This window comes from Theropithecus gelada, chromosome 17, assembly GCF_003255815.1.
Source record: "Theropithecus gelada isolate Dixy chromosome 17, Tgel_1.0, whole genome shotgun sequence".
NCBI classification, from domain to species: domain Eukaryota; kingdom Metazoa; phylum Chordata; class Mammalia; order Primates; family Cercopithecidae; genus Theropithecus; species Theropithecus gelada.
The window spans coordinates 59,607,583-59,627,977 of record NC_037685.1 but is presented as its reverse complement, the minus strand read 5'-3'; the positions used below and the strand labels follow the sequence as shown (position 1 = coordinate 59,627,977).

At 49.9% G+C, this 20,395-nt stretch overlaps 1 protein-coding gene across 1 annotated transcript; it reads right to left on the bottom strand.

Moving 5' to 3' along the window:
• Positions 1-12,268: 12,268 nt before the first annotated feature.
• On the bottom strand, positions 12,269-13,574 carry GSX1 (GS homeobox 1). Its single transcript, XM_025364852.1, has 2 exons — positions 13,121-13,574; positions 12,269-12,655 (listed from the first exon to the last, which is right to left on the bottom strand). Exons 1-2 carry the CDS (start codon positions 13,530-13,532, stop codon positions 12,273-12,275), a joined length of 795 nt encoding a protein of 264 aa, XP_025220637.1. The 5' UTR covers positions 13,533-13,574; the 3' UTR covers positions 12,269-12,272.
• Between the last annotated feature and the right edge of the window lie 6,821 nt (positions 13,575-20,395).

The window sequence follows — 20,395 nt, the reverse complement described above, 5'->3', positions numbered from 1 at the left end:
TGGGTGACAGAGCAAGATCCTGTCTCAAAAACAAAAACAAAGAGTGTAGCAGGGAAAAAAAATGATGTGAATCGGCAATCCTGCAAGTTTTCAGGAGCAGGTATGCTAGATTTTGATAGTAGTTCAATATTGGTAAAGAGATTTTCCTGCCTTTTTTGTGGCAGAGGAAAGCAGTATAAGAGACCTTCAGGAAAGTCACGTTTGAAGATGTTATATAGGAATAGCCAGATTTTGTGTTAAGTGCATCTTTGAAAATGGTTTGGTGTCTTCTTTTCTAAATCAGTGGTGCAGCTACCGTGCTTGGATATGGGGGATGGTAGAGAGAGGGCTGTGACGTCTGAGGCCTCTTGATTATGTGAAATGCAGTGGGTGGTCAGATGGTTACTCTGTGGAAAACAGATTAACAGCCTCATAACTGGCTGATAGAGAAGAGGCAACATTTTGAACAAGTTAGAAATGTGAACTCTGGAGTCGGACTCCCGGGCTGGAGTTCCAGGGTCTCCACATGCTAGCAGCATGACATTTGGGAGTCATTTAACCTCTCTGTGCCTCAGTTTCTTCATCTGGGCAATGAGGATTACAATAACTCCTACTTCATGGGGCTTTGATGACGATTCAGAGGGTTAACAGGTGGCTGGCAGTGCTGGCTGCTGTTATTATTAATACACTACAATAGCCCATCACAGGCTTTGGTTTTTTTTTTTTTTTTTTTTTTTTTGAGGCGGAGTCTTCACTCTGTCCCCCAGGCTGGAGTGCAGTGGCACCATCTCGGCTCACTGCAAGCTCCGCCTCCCGGGTTCGCGCCATTCTCCTGCCTCAGCCTCCCGAGTAGCTGGGACTACAGGCGCCGCCACCGCGCCCGGCTAATTTTTTGTATTTTAGTAGAGACGGGGTTTCACCTTGTTAGCCAGGATGGTCTCGATCTCCTGACCTCGTGATCCGCCCGCCTCGGCCTCCCAAAGTGCAGGGATTACAGGCGTGAGCCACCGCGCCCGGCCCATGCTTTGGTTTTGAAGACCCCTTTACACTCTTAAAAATTATTGAGGGCACCAGGCCACCAAAGGGTTTTTGTTTACGTGAGCTATCTCTATTAAAATTGACTGTATTTGGGCTGGGCGCGGTGGCTTATGTCTGTAATCCCAGCACTTTGGGAGGCTGAGGCAGGTGGATCACCTGAGGTCAGGAGTTCGAGACCAGCCTGACCAACATGGTGAAATCCCCATCTCTACTAAAAATACAAAAATTAACCAGGCATGGTGGCACACGCCTGTAATCCCAGCTACTCAGGAGGCTGAGGCAGGAGAATCACTTGAACCCAGGAGGCAGAGGTTGCAGTGAGCCGAGATTGCACCATTGCACTCCAGCCTGGGACAGAGCAGGACTCCATCTCAAAATAAATAAAAATAAAAATAAAATTGACTGTATTTGAAATGAAAACACAACATTTAAAAATATGTATAGATTTATTTAAAATAACAATAATAAATTTATTCCTTTTTCACTTAAATAGCATATTTGTATAAAATAACCATAATTTCCAAAACAAAATAAAATTAGTGAGAAGAGTGGCATTGCTTTATATTTTTGCAAACCTCTAATATCTGGCTTAATAGAAGATAGCTGAATTCTAAGATCACCTGAGGTATGTCAACAGGCATTTAGTTTTTTTTTTTTTTTTTTTTGCGATGTGTTGTTTTCCTTGAACTATATGAAGAAAATCTGCCTTATACAGATAATTAGTTTAAAAAGTGGAGGGCCAGCCTGGGCAACATAGCAAGACCTCATCTATAAATTTTTTTTTTTTTTAATTAGCTGGGCATGGTAGTACATGCCTGTAGTTCTAGTTAGTTGAGAGACTGAAGCAGGAGAATCACTTGAGGCCAGGAGTTCGGGACTGCAGTGAGCTATGCTGGCATCACACTCCAGCCTGGGCAACAGTCTTGAACTCCTGGTCTCAAGTGTTCCATGCACCTTGGCCTCCCAAAGTGCTGGGATTACAGGTATGAGCCACCGCACCCAGCCAGGAGGAGTATTTTAATAGCCTTTTAATATAATTGTGGATATTTTTCTTGGTATTACATCAAAACTTGAATGTCTTAAATGTTATGATGTGGAATCTGGAATCATAAATTTTTTGTTTGCACTCTGTTACATGAAAATCTGCTGATCTATCTGGATGTTTGAATGGATCTTTTATCTGTGCAGAATTTTGTAGCATCATACTTTGGTCATCTGGAAATACTAGTTCACTGAGTTAATAAAGAGCACCCATATGTTGGCACATTTCATTATATAATGTATTTTAAAACCGTATTTGTTAATGTCTCCACCAATCTCATCAGAAAAATCTTCAAGTGTTGAGAACCTGTCAAGTTCACAGTGATGAATATAAGTATTCCAGCATTCTAATTTTTGAATGAAACCTCAAATTTTATCATTGACAGCAAATACTTCAGTTGTTTTTCTTAAAGAAATAGAGTCACTTTGTTTTCAAGAAAATATCTGCCCAATACCCAAGTCTGAATAACCAGTTTTTCTGTCAGTTCTTTTTTCAAGTAAAATGGCTTCCCATGAGAAAAGCAGGCAGTTCAGCTTGCTACTCAATTATGTGTGTTTTTTTCAAGAGGCAACTTTTTTTTTTTTTTTTTTTTGGTGTACTTTAGTTTGCAGCAGATGAAAACTTACCGTTTTGTCACATAGAATATTAAAAAACTATATCTTCAAAGTTGAGTTTTAATGAAATTATCATGTTAACCTCTTTGTAAAGAAGATTCTTGGGTGCAATTGGATTTCTTTTTCACCCTGGGTGTGTGGGGGCCAAGAACACAGTGACCACCAGTACAGTTCTTTCCCCACTGCCTGGATTTGTCTAAGGCACCATCAGTTTTGCCCATAACTCCTTTTGCACCATCAGGGCAAATGTCAACACAGTGAAAAAGACAGATAACGTCTTAGTAGTATTATGAAAATAGCTTTGACCTCTTGGACCCCCAAGGGAATCTGAGGGCCCACAATTTATACTGCACTATAACATGAAGCAGTGGTTGGTACCCAGAATGGATGTCTTAGTTTTGTCTGCTCAGCATCCATTTTGTTCCTTCCAGCCACTCCAATCCCCTATTTCCTGTGTTCTAGTGGAGCCTCCAGTTGAACTTCCCCCAGAGTGCCACCCCTGACCACAGCCACAGGATGGCACGGAAACAGGCAGAGCCAATCTGTGGTTAGAATGGTCACCTCTGGGGTTGCCACTTGGACAACGCCTGCCACTACTCTGGGGCTGCTGCCACAGGCCACTTGCTATCACTAGAGAACTTTGAGAGAGAGAGAAAAAAATACTTTTGCTCTTTTGTTGGGGCCATTTTGCTGGGATAACCTAAGTCTGAAACTGGTTGTTGCCATGCTGACCCTGTCCTCCTACCCTTTGCCCACCACCCCCCTACAGTCCCACCTTGTCCACAGGATGAGAGAATCAAACCAACACATGGAAAGAAGCAAAGCCGTTGGATGAGGAGGGCCAGACACCTCAACACACCATTTAAGTCCCTGGAGCTCCTGAGGACAGCTCCACTCCTGAACTTAAATGGTTCTGTGAGCCCATAGATACCTTTTAGCTTAACGTAGGTCCTGACACCTGCAATAAAAGGGCTGTGATTAGAATTATTGACCACTCTTAGGACATCCTTAACTGCCACAGAGAGTCGTATGAGGAAGTTCAGGGAGAATCTCTTCCCTGGTGATTAAGAGCAAAGTAGCACAGACTGAGCTGATCGAGAAATGTGTGCACGGGGTGGACAACCATCTCAAAGGGGCGTGGCCTGGGCATGGCCCCTCCTGCAGGTGTGTAGAGTGGAAGGAAGCACCATTTCTGCTGCCCCCAGGAAGCCCAGTGCTGCTCCAGGAGGAGGCCAGTTCATGATCCAACTGTGACCCATGTTATCACCATTGGGTAATGAACTCTGAAACCATCCACCCAAGTGTCTTAGTCTGCTTTCTGCTGCTGTAACTAAATACCTAGGACTGAATAATTTATAAAGAAAATAGATATATCTCTTACAGTTCTGGATGGTGAGAAGTCTAAAAGCATGGCACCAGCATGTGGTGAGGGGTGTCTTGCCATGGTAAGGACTCTCTGACAGGGCGTTACATGCAGAGGCGGTTCTCGGGGGAGCTTTTGTTTATTTGTTTTGTTTTGTTTGTTTTCTGATACAGAGTTTTGCTCTTGTTGTCCAGGCTGGAGTGCAATGGTGCGATCTTTGCTCACTGTAACCTCTGACTCCTGGGTTCTCTCCTGCCTCTGCCTCCCAAGTAGCTGGGATTACAGGTATGTGCCACCACACCCAGCTAATTTTGTATTTTTAGTAGAGACAGGGTTTCACTATATTTGTCAGGCTGGTCTCGAACTCTTGACCTCAGGTGATCCACCCACCTCGGCCTCCCAAAGTGCTGGGATTACAGGCATGAGCCACCGCGCCTGGCCAACTTGGCTTTTTATAACAGATCTACTCCCACGATGATCCATTAGTTCATTAACCCATGAATAGATTAATCCATGGCCCCAATCACCTGTTAAAGACCTCATCTCCCAATACTGACACATTAGGGATTAAGTTACAGCATGAGTTTCAGAGAAGACAAATATTCAAACCATAAAACCAAGTCTAAATGTCCCAGTGTGTCCAAAAGGAACGCATGGGCAATAGCCTAAAAGAGCCAACGAATACCAAGGTCCAAGGGATTCCATGTAAGTAATACTGACCACCTGGTCAGAACTGATGCTTAGTTCTACTGACGGAACCATCATACTTCTCTGTTCACAATCCTGTGCGTGTTCTAAACAGTTTATCTATGTTATGAATCATTGCATCACTCAGAATTCTCAATTGCAGGCAACAGAGATGAATTCTGGCTATTTAAGCAGAAAAGATATTGAAGAGAAGGCCATCTGATAATTCACAGAATCAATGGTAGAGCTGGAGAAAATGGTCTGGATACCAGGCAGGGAGGGAAGAGATTGCCAAGGCCTCATCCATGTACAATCTTGCTAGAGGCCATCTCTGGGGTTCCCAACCTGGACAATCCCTTCCACACTGTCACAGGTCTCTGTAATGCAGTAATCTCTGCATTACTCTCCTCTAGATTCATATTCCTAGGGGAAATGTCCAGTTAATTGGGCCCAGGTCCTGTGCCTATGTCTTAGCTGTTAGGGGGCCAGGTAGTAAGTTTCTAATCTCCGTTGGATGTTGAAGAGGAATGCAGGAACCTACCCATGGAGAACTCCCACGGTGTGCAAATGTCTGCCTCAGTGGGTGCTTGTTCTTTTCCAGAACTAACCTTAGTTTGCATTTGACAAAACAAAATCTAGATTCTCTCACCAAAAGGAGGGGGAAAGGATGCTGGTCAGAAGAAAACAAAAACAGAAACCAAAACCAATGCCTGTTACACCCCTTAACTTTGGAGAAAGGGAGTCAGAGGTCCAGGAAGATTATATGATTTGTCCAAAGTTACAGAACTAGTTAGCGGCACAATCCAGGATGGATGTCAGATTCTTGACTACCAGCCCAATATTCTTTCCTCTACAATCTTCCATATTCTTACAGTAGCCTACAGAGGTCCAGAGAGCTCTCACCTAGGTCAGAACTTGTATCAGTCTGCATGGGTGCCATGACAAAATACCACGGACTGGGGGCTTCAGCAGCAGGTATTTATTATCTCATGGTTCTGGAGGCTGGAAGTCCAAGATCAAGGCATAGACAGACTTGGTTCTTTTGAGGCCTCTCTCCTTGGCTTGCAGATGGCCGTCTTCTCCCCATGTCTTCACGTGGCATTTTTCATGTGTGTCTGGGCCCTAAACTCTTCTTCGTATAGAGACACCGTCATATTGGATTAAGGCCCATTTTACCTTAATTACCTCTTTAAAGACCCTATCTCTAAATATCGTTATATTGTGAGGTACTGCGGACTTCAATATATGAATTCTGGGATAATTCAAGTTAGCCCATAACAGAGCTACTTTAGAAATTCACATCATTATGGAATCAAGGATCAGACATCTGCTTCTTTCTGGCACTTCTCTGTGGACAGTGAACCAATGGGGGTGGCCCCTGGACTGACCCTGCATCCTGGGATCCAACAGCCTGAAAGCCAACTGGATTAGGAGTGGGGCCTCCTCCCTGCATGGCTCCCCTGAGGGAGCCCTGGCTTGCCCCAGACTCATGCCCACTCTGACCAGTGCCCCCTGGACTGGGTGGTGCAGGGCAGATTCTTGAATGCCACACCTTCCTTACCCACTACTGCCCGAAATGGATACCAAGTCAAACGTCTCCCCAACATACCAAGGGAGGCACTTTCTCCCTTGAGCCACTCACAGATAAAACCCTGGAAGCCAGGTTGTGCCCTGGAATTTCCTTGGTGGTTTCCAAGGAGCTTTCTAGCACCAGGGCTTGGATTCATAGTGACAGCATGATCACTACACCAGGCTGTTTAACTTGAGTGAAATGTCGTTCTTCTCCTAGACTCACCAACTTTTTTTCCCCACCTTCCCCTTGTTTCAGTCTCTCCAACATGTGCACACACAGAAATGTATACATACACATTCCTATTAGTATAACAAACTCACCTGTGGATGATTACATGCAAGGTTGGGGAAAGGCTGGATTCATGAGTTTTTGCCTCATTGGAATTGGTTTATTCCTTACTTTGTGGGTAAAGCTGGGTTTTGAAGGAGCTAGTAAACACAGTGGCTCAGCCTTCCAATTTGGGGGTGGGGGACCAATGGTCTCACTGCACTGATTGGTGCAGTAAGACTTCCAGAGTCCTCCCACCACGACCACGCTTCTCTTGCCCTTACTTCTCTTCCGTGTACCTGGTCCTCTATCCTCAGCATCCCTCTACTCTTTTGCCATTCCAGAGCCTTTTCTCGGAAAAAGTGAACGACTGACAGTGCTCAGTGGTTACTGTTTGCAGGGCTACCTGTGTTTGCATCAAGTATGAGAGGCTCTAATCAAAAGGAACTGATTTTCAGTATCAGACATGTAGGCATTAACAAAACAATGCCTTCAAGAGAGAAGGCATTAACAAATGCCTATATGTGCTTCAAGAAGAACCCTAATTGTGGTGGGGGGGGGTGTGTGTGTGTGTGTGAGAGAGAGAGAGAGAGAGACAGAGAGAGACAGAGACTTGGGAGATGCCACCTCAGGCTTCTAAAATTTTTCTCCCAAACGTTGGCCTTGTGGGTACTCAAGGACCTGACTGTAGAGGGAGCCTATTGTCTACAGGGCTATGAAACATATGGATAGGATATTCTTGGAAAGACCCTAGAAGCCCTGTGCATTCTGCTCAGCCAGCAAGCCACTGACTGACTCACCCTTTCAACCTGCATGCCCTAGGCTGTGCAGACTAGCTGCATGCCCCCACTATGCAGGAAAGGCCTTCAGCTTTGCTATTTCCACCAGCTGCCCTTCCCCCACTTTCTCTTTCTGCTTCCTCCTTTCACACTACATTGCAGAGCCATCTAGTACCCTAGATGTAGAAGGTACAGGTGTCCAATGAAAGGATGGCTGGCAGAAAGGAAGAAAGGTGTGCTCAGAGCCAGGCCACCAAATCCTGGCCACTGTGGACTTCTGCAGAAATGATACAGGTTGAAATCAGTTGTTTTTGGCCTGAAGTGATATATCCCCCCCAGACTTTTGGCAATGTCTGGAGACATTTTTGGTTGTCACAACTGGGAGAAGGTACTACTGGCATGTAGTGGGTAGAGGCTAGGTGTGCTGCTAGCCTCCATGGAATGCAGAGGACAGCCCCCCCCCCCCCAACAACAGAGAATTATTCAGCCCAAAATCTCAGTAGAGTGGAGGTTGAGGAACTGGTTTAAATGAAGGTGAAAAGGAGTTCCCTGTTTGGACTTAAACGATTCCAGCACCTGGTACTTGGCAGACGGGAGCGTTCCTTATTTTCCACTAACTCCACAGAGCCCAGGAAATGTTTGCACTTGCATGTGTTCCCTAGCCCCTCTTCAGTGGTAGATTTGTGTCTAAGTCTGAGTATGAGTGGTCACTTTTCAGCATTCATTAAATAATTCAGCATCTACTATGCCCCAGGCGCAGCTGTAGACACTGCAAGTAACAACTGCAACACCAACAACTACAATATTAGTTAACATTTATTGAAACATGGCAGACATTCTGCTTAGCATTTTGTGGGAATTCTGTCCATTAATATTGCACAGCAACCCTGCAGAGGAACTATTAACATAATCCCTACTTACAGAGGAAGAAACTGAAGTTTAGGAAGGACCAGTGGCTTGCCCAAGATTAGGAAATGGTGGACATGGATTGCAAAGCCAGGCTTTTGCAGGGCCCACACTCCTAGCCACTACATGCACAGAGAAAAGGACACGGTCCCTAAAATAAACTCGGGGACCTGTACGTGGATTAGCCACGTTAAAAGGCAATTTCCAGAAAATATCATCCTGATAATTCAGTTTGGTTCTAATTTCACAGTTTGCCTTGTGAGTCCCAAATTCCAGCTCAGAGCAGTGTGGTTTAAAGCCTGGATTGAGTCTCCTCAGAGAAGGAGCCCGTAGCTCCAGGCCGCAATCACGCCCTTCCCTGGCTGTCAACCAAAGCGGCAGAGGAGAGGCTTTGACACGAGCGGAGGCCCAAGACGCAAACTGTTTCTGCGTTCAGGTCAGAGGCTGCAGGGTGAGGAGTGTTTGAGCGAAAAGTGTGCTGGGACCCGAACGCTGGTCGCAGTCTCTCCTGGCGGCGGGATGCTTGAGAGCCCCGGTGCGCCGCAGCCGCCTCCAAGTCCCCAGCGCTGCGCTCCCGTTACTACCTTGGCAACAACTGGGATCGCCACAAGGAGGCTTGCTTTTTTCCTACCGCTGCCCGCTAAGGCAGACCAGAAAGCTGAAAGCCTGGTCTTGCGGAAATGAATCCCTGGGAAGCCGAGAGGAAGAAACATGCACTCCTGGGAGAACTGGCCCCGCGGAGACCTGGCTCGCAGTTGTGATCTGCGGACTCTGGGAGCAGCTGGGAACAGGAGGGATCCCTAGGCAGGGCGGGGAGAAGAGGTGGGTGCGGGGAGAGCTGGGTGTGCACGTTCATCCTTTCTATTTCTCCATCCTTTCTATTTCTCCCACGGCCGTTTCCATCCCCTCCAAACTTTGTTCCCTGGCAGGCTCGAAAGTGCATTTCTGATCAAGATGCCTGACACTGAGTGCTGGCAAAAGCCTGTGCCAGGTGCACAAGATCACCCCATCCTATAATCCAGGAGAGGAACTAGTTCTAAGCCGGTCCTTCAGACCCACAACGAACTCGTTGCCAGACAATCGTGCTGCCGCCCGCCCCCAAATCCCAGCCAAAGGGAGACTGGCCGGTCGTGCCACAGCTAAGAGTGCACAACTGCACTCACCCTGGGGCCCTAGACCAACGTGCAAACGAGCAAAACTCAGAAAGCAGTAGCTTCATCACTGATAGTAAAACATTAGTTGTGATTCTATTTGCTGGTATGCACTAAAGCACCTTGGCTTCGTTTAGATTGGCAGTAGATTGGCACAGTGTCGCCTCCTGGGATGGTGGAGAATTGGTCCCCGTCTAAAGTGGGGTTCAGACTGATGGAGATCCTCATCAGTCTAGCGCACAACTCAGGTGCCAACTCCAGGAAGAAGCGGCAAGAGTTTCTCCATGGGGAGCCAGATCGTGCCTGCCCTTGTTCCAGGGGAACTGGAGAGAGATCCTCCCATCCCCATACTCAGCTTCATTTGAAGGGAGAGACTAAAAGTTTTAGAAATAAGCCCCACAAGCTCCTGGTTCCGGTGCCTTGGAGTCTGGGTCTTAGATTAGCGGCTTCCCAGGTTCTCAGGCTTTGGGCCTGGGACTAGGAGTTACACCATCAGCTCCGCTGGTTCTCGTACTGAAATCACACTATTGGCTTTCCTGGTTCTCCTGCTTGTAGATGGCATATCACAGTACTTCCTGGTCTCCAGACTAAACCTCCTCACATAACTACATATAGCCTATTTGTTCTTTTCTCTGGAGAACCCTGACTAATACAAGACCAAAAGTAGATTTGTGGTTGCCTAGGGTTGGATATAGTGAGAATTGGCAGCGACTATCAATGGGCATGGTGTTTCTTTTTGGGATGACAAAAAATGTTTTTAAATAAGATTGTGTCGATGGTTGCACAATTCTGTGACTATAGTAAAAATCGTGGAATTGCATACTTTGATTGAATGAACTGGATGCTAATGTGAATAGCTCAATAAAGCTGTTTTGTGGGGGGAAGGAAATGAGCTCCAAAAATGTTGAGCAACCTTAGGTGGACCGTCTTTCCTACTGGAAAAGACGCATTTGCTTTGCCTAGACACGGGGAGTTCAGCGCTCCCCAGGGTGTGTGTGTGTGTGTGTGTGTGTGTGTGTGTGTGTGTGTGTGTGAGAAGAAGGTCTGGCAGGTTTCCTAGACACAGAATGGGAGCGGCGAGAACGCGGACAGTAGTTTCCCAGGTCTGACTGCAGAAATACTGACTGCAGAAACACTCCTTCTCCCGCAGCTGTGCGCTCTCCGTTTCTGCAGAACCTCACGCACTGCCTTCTCCTCATCCATCTTAGAGAGTAAAAAGACCCGCTTATGTCCTCAAAGGGAGCTGGGGTGTGGATTCTAAGTAGTAGGGGGATATAGGATTGTAACGAGAATTGGTAAGAACATGAGGTCCCAGAGCCACTGGCTCCAGCTATGCAGAGTCCCTCTCGGGGACTCCCTGGGGCAGGATCCCTTTGGGTTCTCAGATTCCTGGCCCGGAATATTCCGCGACCAGAGACTCGGCTAAAGGAATTTGCCTTAAAACAAAGCGAGGAGGACCTTCTGAGAGGAGTCTGCACCATCCCGCAGAATGGAAATTTGTCCCTAACTAATTGTTATCAATCCAAGCGCAGCGAAGGACGGATTTCTTGTGCTTATGGAGGGAGTGGTTCCTGCTGCCGGCCGGGACAACGAAACGTTGAGGGATGGAGGTGGGGCTGGATCCCAGGTGAGAAGGAGGCGCTGCAGGGGTTGGGACTCGTGCAGTCCAGGGAGAGCGCCCTCCTTCCCTTCCGGCTTAGCTCGAGCTCCGAGACGCTTGTGCGCCAGGCCGGAGCGGGACAATCGCTAGCGCGCACCTGGCTGGCATGGAAGGCGAGCTCTCAGCGGAGCTGAGGGTGCCGAGAGGCACTGGCTGAGCTGTAAGGCGAGGAGCCGGCTCGGAACCTGCAAGTGGATCCCCAACCCTTCCCAGCACGGAGGCCCAATCCAGGTTGGCGCCTGTCTACTCCAGAGCGAAGGCCTCTGGGCTCAGAGTCACGGGCATTTCTAAGAAAAAAAAAAGTTTATTTAAAATTTTGTACATAAATAAATAAATAAATATCTTCTGGCATTGCAGAGGCCGTACAATTACACAGCTAGGCTGGGGCGGACCAGAGTCTGGAGAGGGAAGAGTGGGGTCGCCAGCGTCGGAGAGTGGGGTCCTGCGTTTAGAGGAATGAAGAGCGTGTCGGAAACAGCGAATGGGTTTCCCCAGTATGGATACTACGGGCGAAATTTATCATCTGTGAGAGGAGCCTGAGGACAGCAAGGCCAGATCAAATGGGGCCAGAGGACAGCAAGGCCAGATCAAGAGTGGGGACTGAGGACAGCAAGGCCAGATCAAGGGACACATGGACTGACTGAAGGAGGAGGCTTCCTGAGGAGGAGAAGGGAAAAGCAAAAGGAAATAAAAGGGGGGGTTCATAAATGTATGTGATGGCGGGCGGGGGCCGAGTAAATAAATGATCACAGAAAAGAGGTGGGGAGGGACAAAAAGATTTTAAAAAGAGAAGCGAACGAGCATCCAAGGCTGCTGACCTTGACCGAGAGCGGAGGACAGTAGAGTAAGCGAGGAAGCCCAAGCCAGCCCAGAGAGGGCGGGCTAGGAGGCGCCGGCTGCCAGCAAGGCGCTGCGCCAAGCAGGCTTGCAGGCTGGGGCCGCGGTGCTGCACTGCCCAGGAGGACTCGAGCGCTTATAGTGTTCACAGCTGGGAGTTGGCTCTGGACGCGAGTGAGCCCTGGGGCGGGGACACCATGGTCCAGTCTCTGCCAAGCTCTCAGCCCTGCCCAGGCCCGGGACCTCTGCAAAACCGTGCCAAATCCATGCCGGGCAGTGGCTTGGCAGCGGGTGCCTGGGAACCAGCGCTGAGTCCCAGGACCAGTCACCGAGGCGCAGGGAGGTCTTGGGGTGGGGGACCTAGGGAGACGCGCGCCTAGGGAGTGACCGTAAGATCCCGGTCGTCCTTCCCTGAGGAGGACGGAGACATGGGCAATTCGTCGTCATCCTCGGAGCACTTGGCTGAGGAGAGCGATGCGCACTTGCAGCCTTGCGGTGCACTCCCGCCACCACTGGCACCCCCGCCGCCGCCGCCACGATGGTTGCTGCCCTTGCCCTCCTTCTTGTGCTTCACTCGGCGGTTCTGAAACCAGATCTTCACCTGCTTCTCGGACAGATTCAGGTAGGTCGCGATCTCGATGCGACGTAGGCGGGACAGGTACATATTAGAGGCGAACTCGCGCTCCAGCTCTAGCAGCTGAGTGCTGGTAAAAGCCGTGCGCATCCTCTTGCTGCTGGGCAGCTGGTTCGAGCTGCTATCTGGAGGTGGCAGAGCAGAGAGGGAAGCGATCAGACCTCTGTGCTGTGGACCCAATACCTAGGTAGGCGGCCACCAGAATCCTATAACTTTGACCTCTTACCCATCTCTTCGCCCCAACACTACCCACGGCAGAGTTACAGTGAGCGCCTCCTTGTCCAGCTCCGAGATCCTGATTCTCCCGGAGTCAGGCAGCCCTGGAACTCCTTCCCCTTCATGGAGAGCCCTGGATCCCAGCCCTCACTTAACCCCGGCCCCCACTCCAGGACCTGAACGTCCGCCCTCATCCGCCTCCTGGCGTTGTGTCCTGGCCCTCTATCTGCATTCCACCCCAAGCGCCCCCCTTAGTCCCCGACATGACCCTCACCGCCCCCAGAAAGCCCAGGGTCCCTCTTCCTCCATCCCTGGCTCTCCATCCTGCTTCGAATCACCTCTGCCCTGTCCCTCTGCGCGGCGGCCCCGCTTACCCACAGAGATGCAGTGGAACTGCCTGGGGTCAGGCAGCGGATAGGACGTCTGGTAGAGGGCGGCGGCGGCGGCCGCGGCGGCTGGGCTGTGAGCGACCCCGGGCGACACAGCGGAGTGCTGGCGGCCCAGGGGCGCGTGGCAGTACTGCGAGCCGAAGGGTGGGAAGGACGCCTTGAGCAGAGGCAGCGCGGGCGGCCCGGGGGGCCCATGCAGCTGCGAGGCGGTGACGCAGAGCGGGCACACGCACAGCAGCCCGGCCTTGCGCGCGTGGCAGGCGCCAGGCGAGAGACCGTGTAGCGCGTGCGGCGGGGGCACGGCGTAGGGGAAGAGCGGCGGCGGGCTGCCCTCGGGAGCCTTCTTCTCGCCCGCCTCTCGCAGCACTAGCGAGTCCACCAGGAAGGAGCGCGGCATGGCCCCGGCGCGCGGCCGCCCCGCAGCCAGCCCGCCCTCTGCTCCCACCGCACCTTCTGGCTCTCCACGCGCTTTCCCCGGCCGCGGTATCCCGCAGCTGCCTCTGCCCACGAGGCTGAAGGCGCGGCTGAGACTTAGGCTGAAACCGCAGCCTCTGCTGCCGCGGGCACCGCCCAAAGAGCGCGGGGTGCTGGCCAGCGCTAGTGGTGCTGAAAGGCGCCGGCGGCGCAGCTTAAATAGGACTATTGCCATGTGATGGGCTACGCCAGGAGCGGCCAGGGCCTCTCAATAGGGTTTTTGTGCCTTTTCTCTTGGCATTCACTCTGCACGCTTCCTCATTATTTCACTTGTTAACTAAATGAACTGCATAATGTACTCTATTCTTGTCAACCCCACCCACGCCGTAACAGGCGCCCTCGCCCCCTCCTCTCCCTTTTGCGGGTTTATTTTCTCATTCTCCCGCGATTTAATATTCTTTTCTTTCTCCTTATTTCTTACTCCCCTTTGGCTTTGCATTGGCGATCAGCCCGTTCATCTTATTGATTTTGCACCCCCGCGGCCTCGCTTCTACAGATCCCCATGGGCGCACACCCTCATATCCTCTGTCCACTTGGTCCTGGTCCCCTTCTTTCTATTATCGTCCCTACACCTCAAAAGTAGGCTGTCTCCAGTCAACCCTGTCAGCTCAGTGCTGTGCACCCCCGACGTCCCTCCAGCCGGTCTCAGATTTTCCACCTGTGGAATCGCTCCTGCGTGGGAAGCAGGAGGACCGGGTTCGGCGTGGAGAAGGTGTCTGTGGGCAGGGAGGAGAAGGTCTCATTATTCCTTATCCAGTCCTAGCCCCATCGCCGGTTTTCTCTAAGTTTGTCAAACAGTCTTAATTTTGGTGCTGCCTACAACGCCCAGTCTTTGTTCTGTAGATGCTGGCCAACCAGCCCTTTCCTTCAAATGACAGGGCTGTGGGTGTAAAAGAGGAAAAACAGTCGCTGAGCTTTACGAACAGAGACAGGGAATGGGGAATGAAAGCCGAGATGGCGCCCATCTAGGTCTCGCACCTCACATGTGGCGAGTTCGGACGGTCTGCCCGCGCATCTTGCCCGCACCCTGTCTACTCGCGCACACTTCCAGCAGTGCGCTGGGAAACCACTGTCTTCTCTCACTTTGGAACGGCGCGAAGGGCAGTTGTATTCCTGGCATCGGCTGCCTTTGCCCACCCTGACCCGCCTTTGCCCACCCTGATCCACCTCCGCTCTCCCCAAGACCCGGCTCCTTCCCCCTGCCGCGTCACTCTCTTCTTTCTGGTCACACAATGGTTAAACAACTTCAAACCCTCGGCGCTATGTACACAGCTCCAGCTTTTTAAATCGTTCTCGTTCTCGGGCTCAAAGCAGTTTCGCCCAGGAGCTTTTTCCATACAATGGGAAATTAGCATAAACATTTCGAATTTACAGCCCGGGACTTTTCACAGGAGATGTTTACTTTCGATTTTATTGGAACCAAATCGCTGCAGTCACCTGCTCTGATCCCTGAATGCAATTGTGAGAAATGAAGGGGGAAGCTTAGGGGTCTGGGGAAGCAGTGCGCAGAAATAAGACTGCCCAAACCCAAAGCATCTGCATGGGCTTTTAACATTGGCAGCATCTTTGCAATAACAACAGCAACAGATTATAACTGATTAAAAACCAAAGAGAATTTGTTTTGGGAGACACTAACTGCTTCTGTAAAAGGGAATGGGGCAATGGGAGAAGTAACCTGCATGGAGGGCATGGAGTCTGGCAGGCATAAGGGTTCAATGTTTTCTTGGTTGCTTGGCATGGGGTAGGGGGCAAGGCTGCCACCTGAGCCAGGGTCTCAGCGCCAAGGCTCCCCCACTCTAGGGTGGTGCCCGCAAATCAGACGGAATCCATCAATGCAGCCTAATTCCCGTTCTAATTGCTCTCCGGGAAATTTGAGCTGGGCTGCGATGCTGAGAGGGAGCCAAGAGCGGTACCCGGGCTGGGAGAGGGGGCTTTCCGCTGGGCAGAGGCAGGCTGGAAGGGCGCAAGTGCGGGCGGAGCCCAGGGGTGCAAGGGGCGGGCACTGCACCCGGAGCTGGTAGCCCGCGAGTGGCCAGCGTGGAGCTCCACTGGGAGCTGCCCTGCGCGCTCGGGGAGGAAGGGGTTAAGAGACCCTGAATGCGAGCAAGGCCAAAGCTACTGGGAAAGAATATGCGGGGGTGGTGGTGGGGGGAATAACCAGGTTTTTTTTTTTTTTTTTCCTCCCTCCAGCCTCTGGACCTTATTGAATGTCATTGAAGAAAGTTTTGAATGCCAGATAAAGAGAGGCGAATTAAAGTGTGTGACAGAGAAGGATAAGCAAACACAAAGAGAACTCTGTCACACTTTGGGGCAAAATCCGTGGGCTTTTTACCAAGTCTCTTCGCTATGATTGAATTAAGTAATAGGAAAACATTTTCTTTCAGTTTAGAGCCATTAGACAAAAACTTCAAAGCGAATAACACTTTTTAATGTGCGGCCCCACAATGGATCGGGTTTTGTGCTGAAATGTTTAAATGGTTTGTTGTGCAACTCGGCGCGGGAGAGACCCGGGCCGGAGCAAAATAGCATCCCTGAGAGAACCAAGGCGCACTTAATCCGCGGTCTCTCAGCCCGGCGGGCTGCGGCCGGAGAGGGGGCTCCCTGCTTGGCGGTCCAGGGCAGCCAGCGCGCCCAGGAGCCTGGCCATTTCCGCAGAGAAAGCTCCGTGCCTCTGAGAGGCCCGAGCCCCGGGCAGGTGCTGGAGCTGGCAGCCGGGAGGTCCGGGCCTCCCCGCCAGCCCGGCCTCCCCACCCAGCCAACCCGGCCTCCCCACCCCGCAGCCTCTGCCCGCCGCCTGGTTTCCGGGGGCCTCTCCCCGGGCTCTCTCGGGCGGCCGCGCCACTTTCCTGTTTAAAGCGCCTCCCAGGGCTTGCTTCAGCCGGGTTTGAACTTTAGTCACCCGAGCAAACGTCCCCCAGGGCGGGGTGGGGTGGGAGGACGCCGCGGGATTAGCCTGACAGCCCCAGGAGGGGCCCGGGAGCCCCTGGGCCTGGCAGGTCGGCTCTGCTGCCCGAGCCGGTTTTCAAGTGTCCATCAGGGACAGTTCAACATTGAAAGAATTTCTGTTGTCCCGGGCTTTCCTTCTTTCATTCTGTCTCCTTTCCTGTGGGTAGAAAGAACACATTATTTTTCTCCCGGAATTGCAGCTCTAAGATATTTGCAGCAAAAGCTGCACAAATTGGAGGATAGGGAGGGTGGCAGTGGTGGTGCCTGTTCCCTTCTTTCATGTTTTTCTTCAAATGTCACTTTCCTTCTCAGGGAGGCCAACGACCTTATTTAAAATAGCACCTCACTTCCACCACACTCCCTGTTTGGTTCCTTGCTACATAAGCACCTTCTAACTTCCCGTGTTTTTTGATCATTTGTTTTATTATCTCCCACTCCCGAAATTTATGCTCTTTGAAGACCAAGGTTTTTGTCCATCTTATGCATTGCTGCATCCCAACTCAGAAAAGCTCCGGGCACATAGTAGGTGGCTGGTATATAGTTGGAGAATGAATGAGTGGATAAAAGAGAGCTGAGCGAGGAAGTGGGATGACTGGGAGGACCTTCTGGTGTGCCTGCTGGAGACACCTAGAACTCAGGAGTATGGCATGGGGCCACCCACTCAGTAGGCCCTGCAGGGCAGGGCTGTCTGAATCTCCCCCAGTCCACTTCCCAGCCTTAGGCCTGGGTCATCAGAGGAGTTTAAAGTGTTTGTTGAGTGAATGGCAGTTGGGTAAGCCAATCTGTGTGTCCCCAGCCCTCCACTGATGGTTCTCAAGCTCCTTCAGAAACAAGATGGTCCCACTGAAGGCAGTTCCAGTGTCCTGCTCTGCAGAGGTGGATGAACTCTGAAGAAGTTGGATGAACCCACTGATAGCTCAAGGCTAGGGGTTGTCATCCAGATCTTTTCATGGTGTATAAGAGAAGGGGTTGGTTGGAAAGGAACCAGATGTGGTATATGTTCTGGAACGAGCAGTGATCATTTTTGCTCTTTCTGGCTGAAGGCAATGGAGTGGGAATTCTCATTGTAAAGAAAGGGACTACTCCTCTGACCAGACCAGGAGGGACTCAGACAACTCCCTCAGGAGAGAGCAAGTTGTTCAATTGAGCAGAGGGGCAGGGAAATGCTATGAGGAGCTGAGAGCCAGGCATGGGAGTGGCCAAGGGAGGGGTGAGGAGTGGTGGCCAGACATCGGTGTGGACCAGAAGGGGAGGCCAGGCCAAGTCATGAAGGGCCATGCTAATTGGTTTGAACTTGAGCCTGTTCTGAGATTTTTCAGCAAAGAGAGTGACAGAGCTAGATTTTTAAAAAAAAAAAAATTTTTTTTTTTTTTTTTTTTTGAGACAGAGTCTCACTCTGTCACTCAGACCGGAGTGCAGTGACGCAATCTTGGCTCACCGCAACCTCTGCCACTCAGGCTCAAGTGATTCTCCTGCCTCAGCCTCCCAAGTAGCTGGGCTTACAGGCACACATCGCTACCACCTGGCTAATTTTTGTATTTTTAGTAGAGATGGGGTTTCACCATGTTGGCCAGGCTGATCTTGAACTCCTGACCTCAAGTGATCCACCCATGTTGGCCTCCCAAAGTGCTGGGACTACAGGCATGAGCCACCATGCCCAGCCCCAGAGTCAGATTTGAACTTAAGAAATATAACTGGAGGCAGTAGGAAGTTCTATGGGTGGAGACATAATGAAGCCAGAGCAGGGTCCAGCAGAGTCAGCTTGCAAATGAATATTGTTGAATAAACAAAAGTAGGGAAACATATAATGAGGAGATTGCATTAGTTAAGTGATGGATGATGTCTATATGAACAGATGCAGGGCAGTAGGACCAGAAAAAGGAAATATTTGAGAGAACTTAAAGATGAATGAGTAGGATCAATTAGGGGTGTGTGTGTGTGTGTGTGTGTGTGTGTGTGTGTGTGTGTGTCAAAGAGCAGGGCATGAAAGAGAGAGGGATCAAACACACACACGATAACCTGGTTGCTTGTTTACGAGAATGGTTGGGTGGAGATATCAAAGGCAGAGATAGGGAAGTGTGTCTCAAGAGTGAGACACACTTTTGCTTGTTGGGGGTGCAGCATTAAGTCATATTTTGGATGCGTTGCAATTTAATCCTTAGCCTTTGGAGCATTCTGTGGATGTCCCATCAGTAGATGTAAATGTGAGTCTAGAGCTGAGCAGAGAGATTAGAGATGGAGACAGGCATCTAGAATCGAGGTATGCAAAAATGGCAGCTTTAGGCCAGGCGTGGTGGCTCACACCTGTAATCCCAGCACTTTGGGAGACCAAGGTGGGTGGATCATGAGGCCAGGAGTTTGAGACCAGCCTGGCCAACATGGTAAAATCCTGTCTCTACTAAAAATACAAAAAAATTAGCCGGCGATGGTGGTGGGTGCCTGTAATTCCAGCTACTTGGGAGGCTGAAGCAGGAGAATCACTTGAACCAGAGGTGGAGGTTGCCGTGAGCCGAGATCTCGCCATTGTGCTCCAGCCTGGGTGACAGAGGGAGACTCCGTCTCAAAAAAAAAGTAGCTTTAGTCTTGGAAAATGGGAGCAAGGAGGGAGCATAGAGGGAAAAAAAAGACGCAGAGGGTCGTAGATGTATCCCTAGGAAACTCCCATATTTAAGAAGGCAGGTGAAGGAAGGACTCTCTGAAAGACAAGACAGCCAGAGGGAAAAGAGAAGTGAACAAGACAGGAGAAAATAGAAAATAAGGGGCTATACCAAGGCAATCTACCCAGGTAGAGCTGACAGATTTAGCAAGTAAGATACAGGATACACAGTTCAATCTTAATTTCAGATAAACAACAGAAAAATTCTTTTTAGTATTATTAGGTCCCAAATATTGGGTAAATGTATAGAATACACTTATACTAAACAATTATTTGTTGTTTTTCTGAAATTCAAATGTCTTGTGTTTTATTTGGCAATTCTACACTCAGGTTACTATGAGACAACTTACACTGACTGGGTCTTTCACCTTATTACCCCATCTAGAGATGAAGCAACTGAGACTCAGAGAGAGAGAGTGACTTATCCAAGATCACACAGCTGGTAAGGGCCTAAGTGCAGTAGACCAGGTTTTCTGAACACAAGTTGGGGTCCTTTCTTCTAAAAGTGTGTCCAAGGTTCCATGTGATGATGGCATTTGATTAGAGCCAAAAGCTCAGCACGGGAAGTAGAACAGAAACCAACATGACCCCAGGAAGATGGTTATTCACAGGCTGCTCCCGCAGAAGGCAGCATTGTTAGATAGGATTATTATTAAAAGACCCATCTCTGCCGGGCGCGGTGGCTCAAGCCTGTAATCCCAGCACTTTGGGAGACCGAGACGGGCGGATCACGAGGTCAGGAGATCGAGACCATCCTGGCTAACACGGTGAAACCCCGTCTCTACTAAAAAATATAAAAAAAAAAAAAACTAGCCGGGCGAGGTGGCGGGCGCCTGTAGTCCCAGCTACTCGGGAGGCTGAGGCAGGAGAATGGCGTGAACCCGAGAGGAGGAGCTTGCAGTGAGCTGAGATCCGGCCACTGCACTCCAGCCTGGGTGACAGAGCGAGACTCCGTCTCAAAAAAAAAAAAATAAATAAATAAATATGGGTCTTTGCTCTCCAGCCCTCTTATCTATCCATTGACAGTGCCAGTAAGAAGGGACCTCAGATAAAATTTTCATTCTGTCACCACAGACTTCCTAATAGTAACCATCAAGTCCAAACTCCTCCAACAAAGGGTATGAATGATCTTGTTAAGCCTTAGGGCTCAGTCTTTAAAATTAAAAAAAAAAAAAAAAAAAAAG

Excerpts from the sequence above, each read along its gene's own strand:
- GSX1 (XM_025364852.1), bottom strand. The coding sequence starts at position 13,532 with ATGCCGCGCTCCTTCCTGGTGGACTCGCTAGTGCTGCGAGAGGCGGGC. Across the intron at positions 12,656-13,120 it reads GTTCCACTGCATCTCTGTGG|ATAGCAGCTCGAACCAGCTG; the intron begins GTAAGCGGGGCC and ends TGCCACCTCCAG.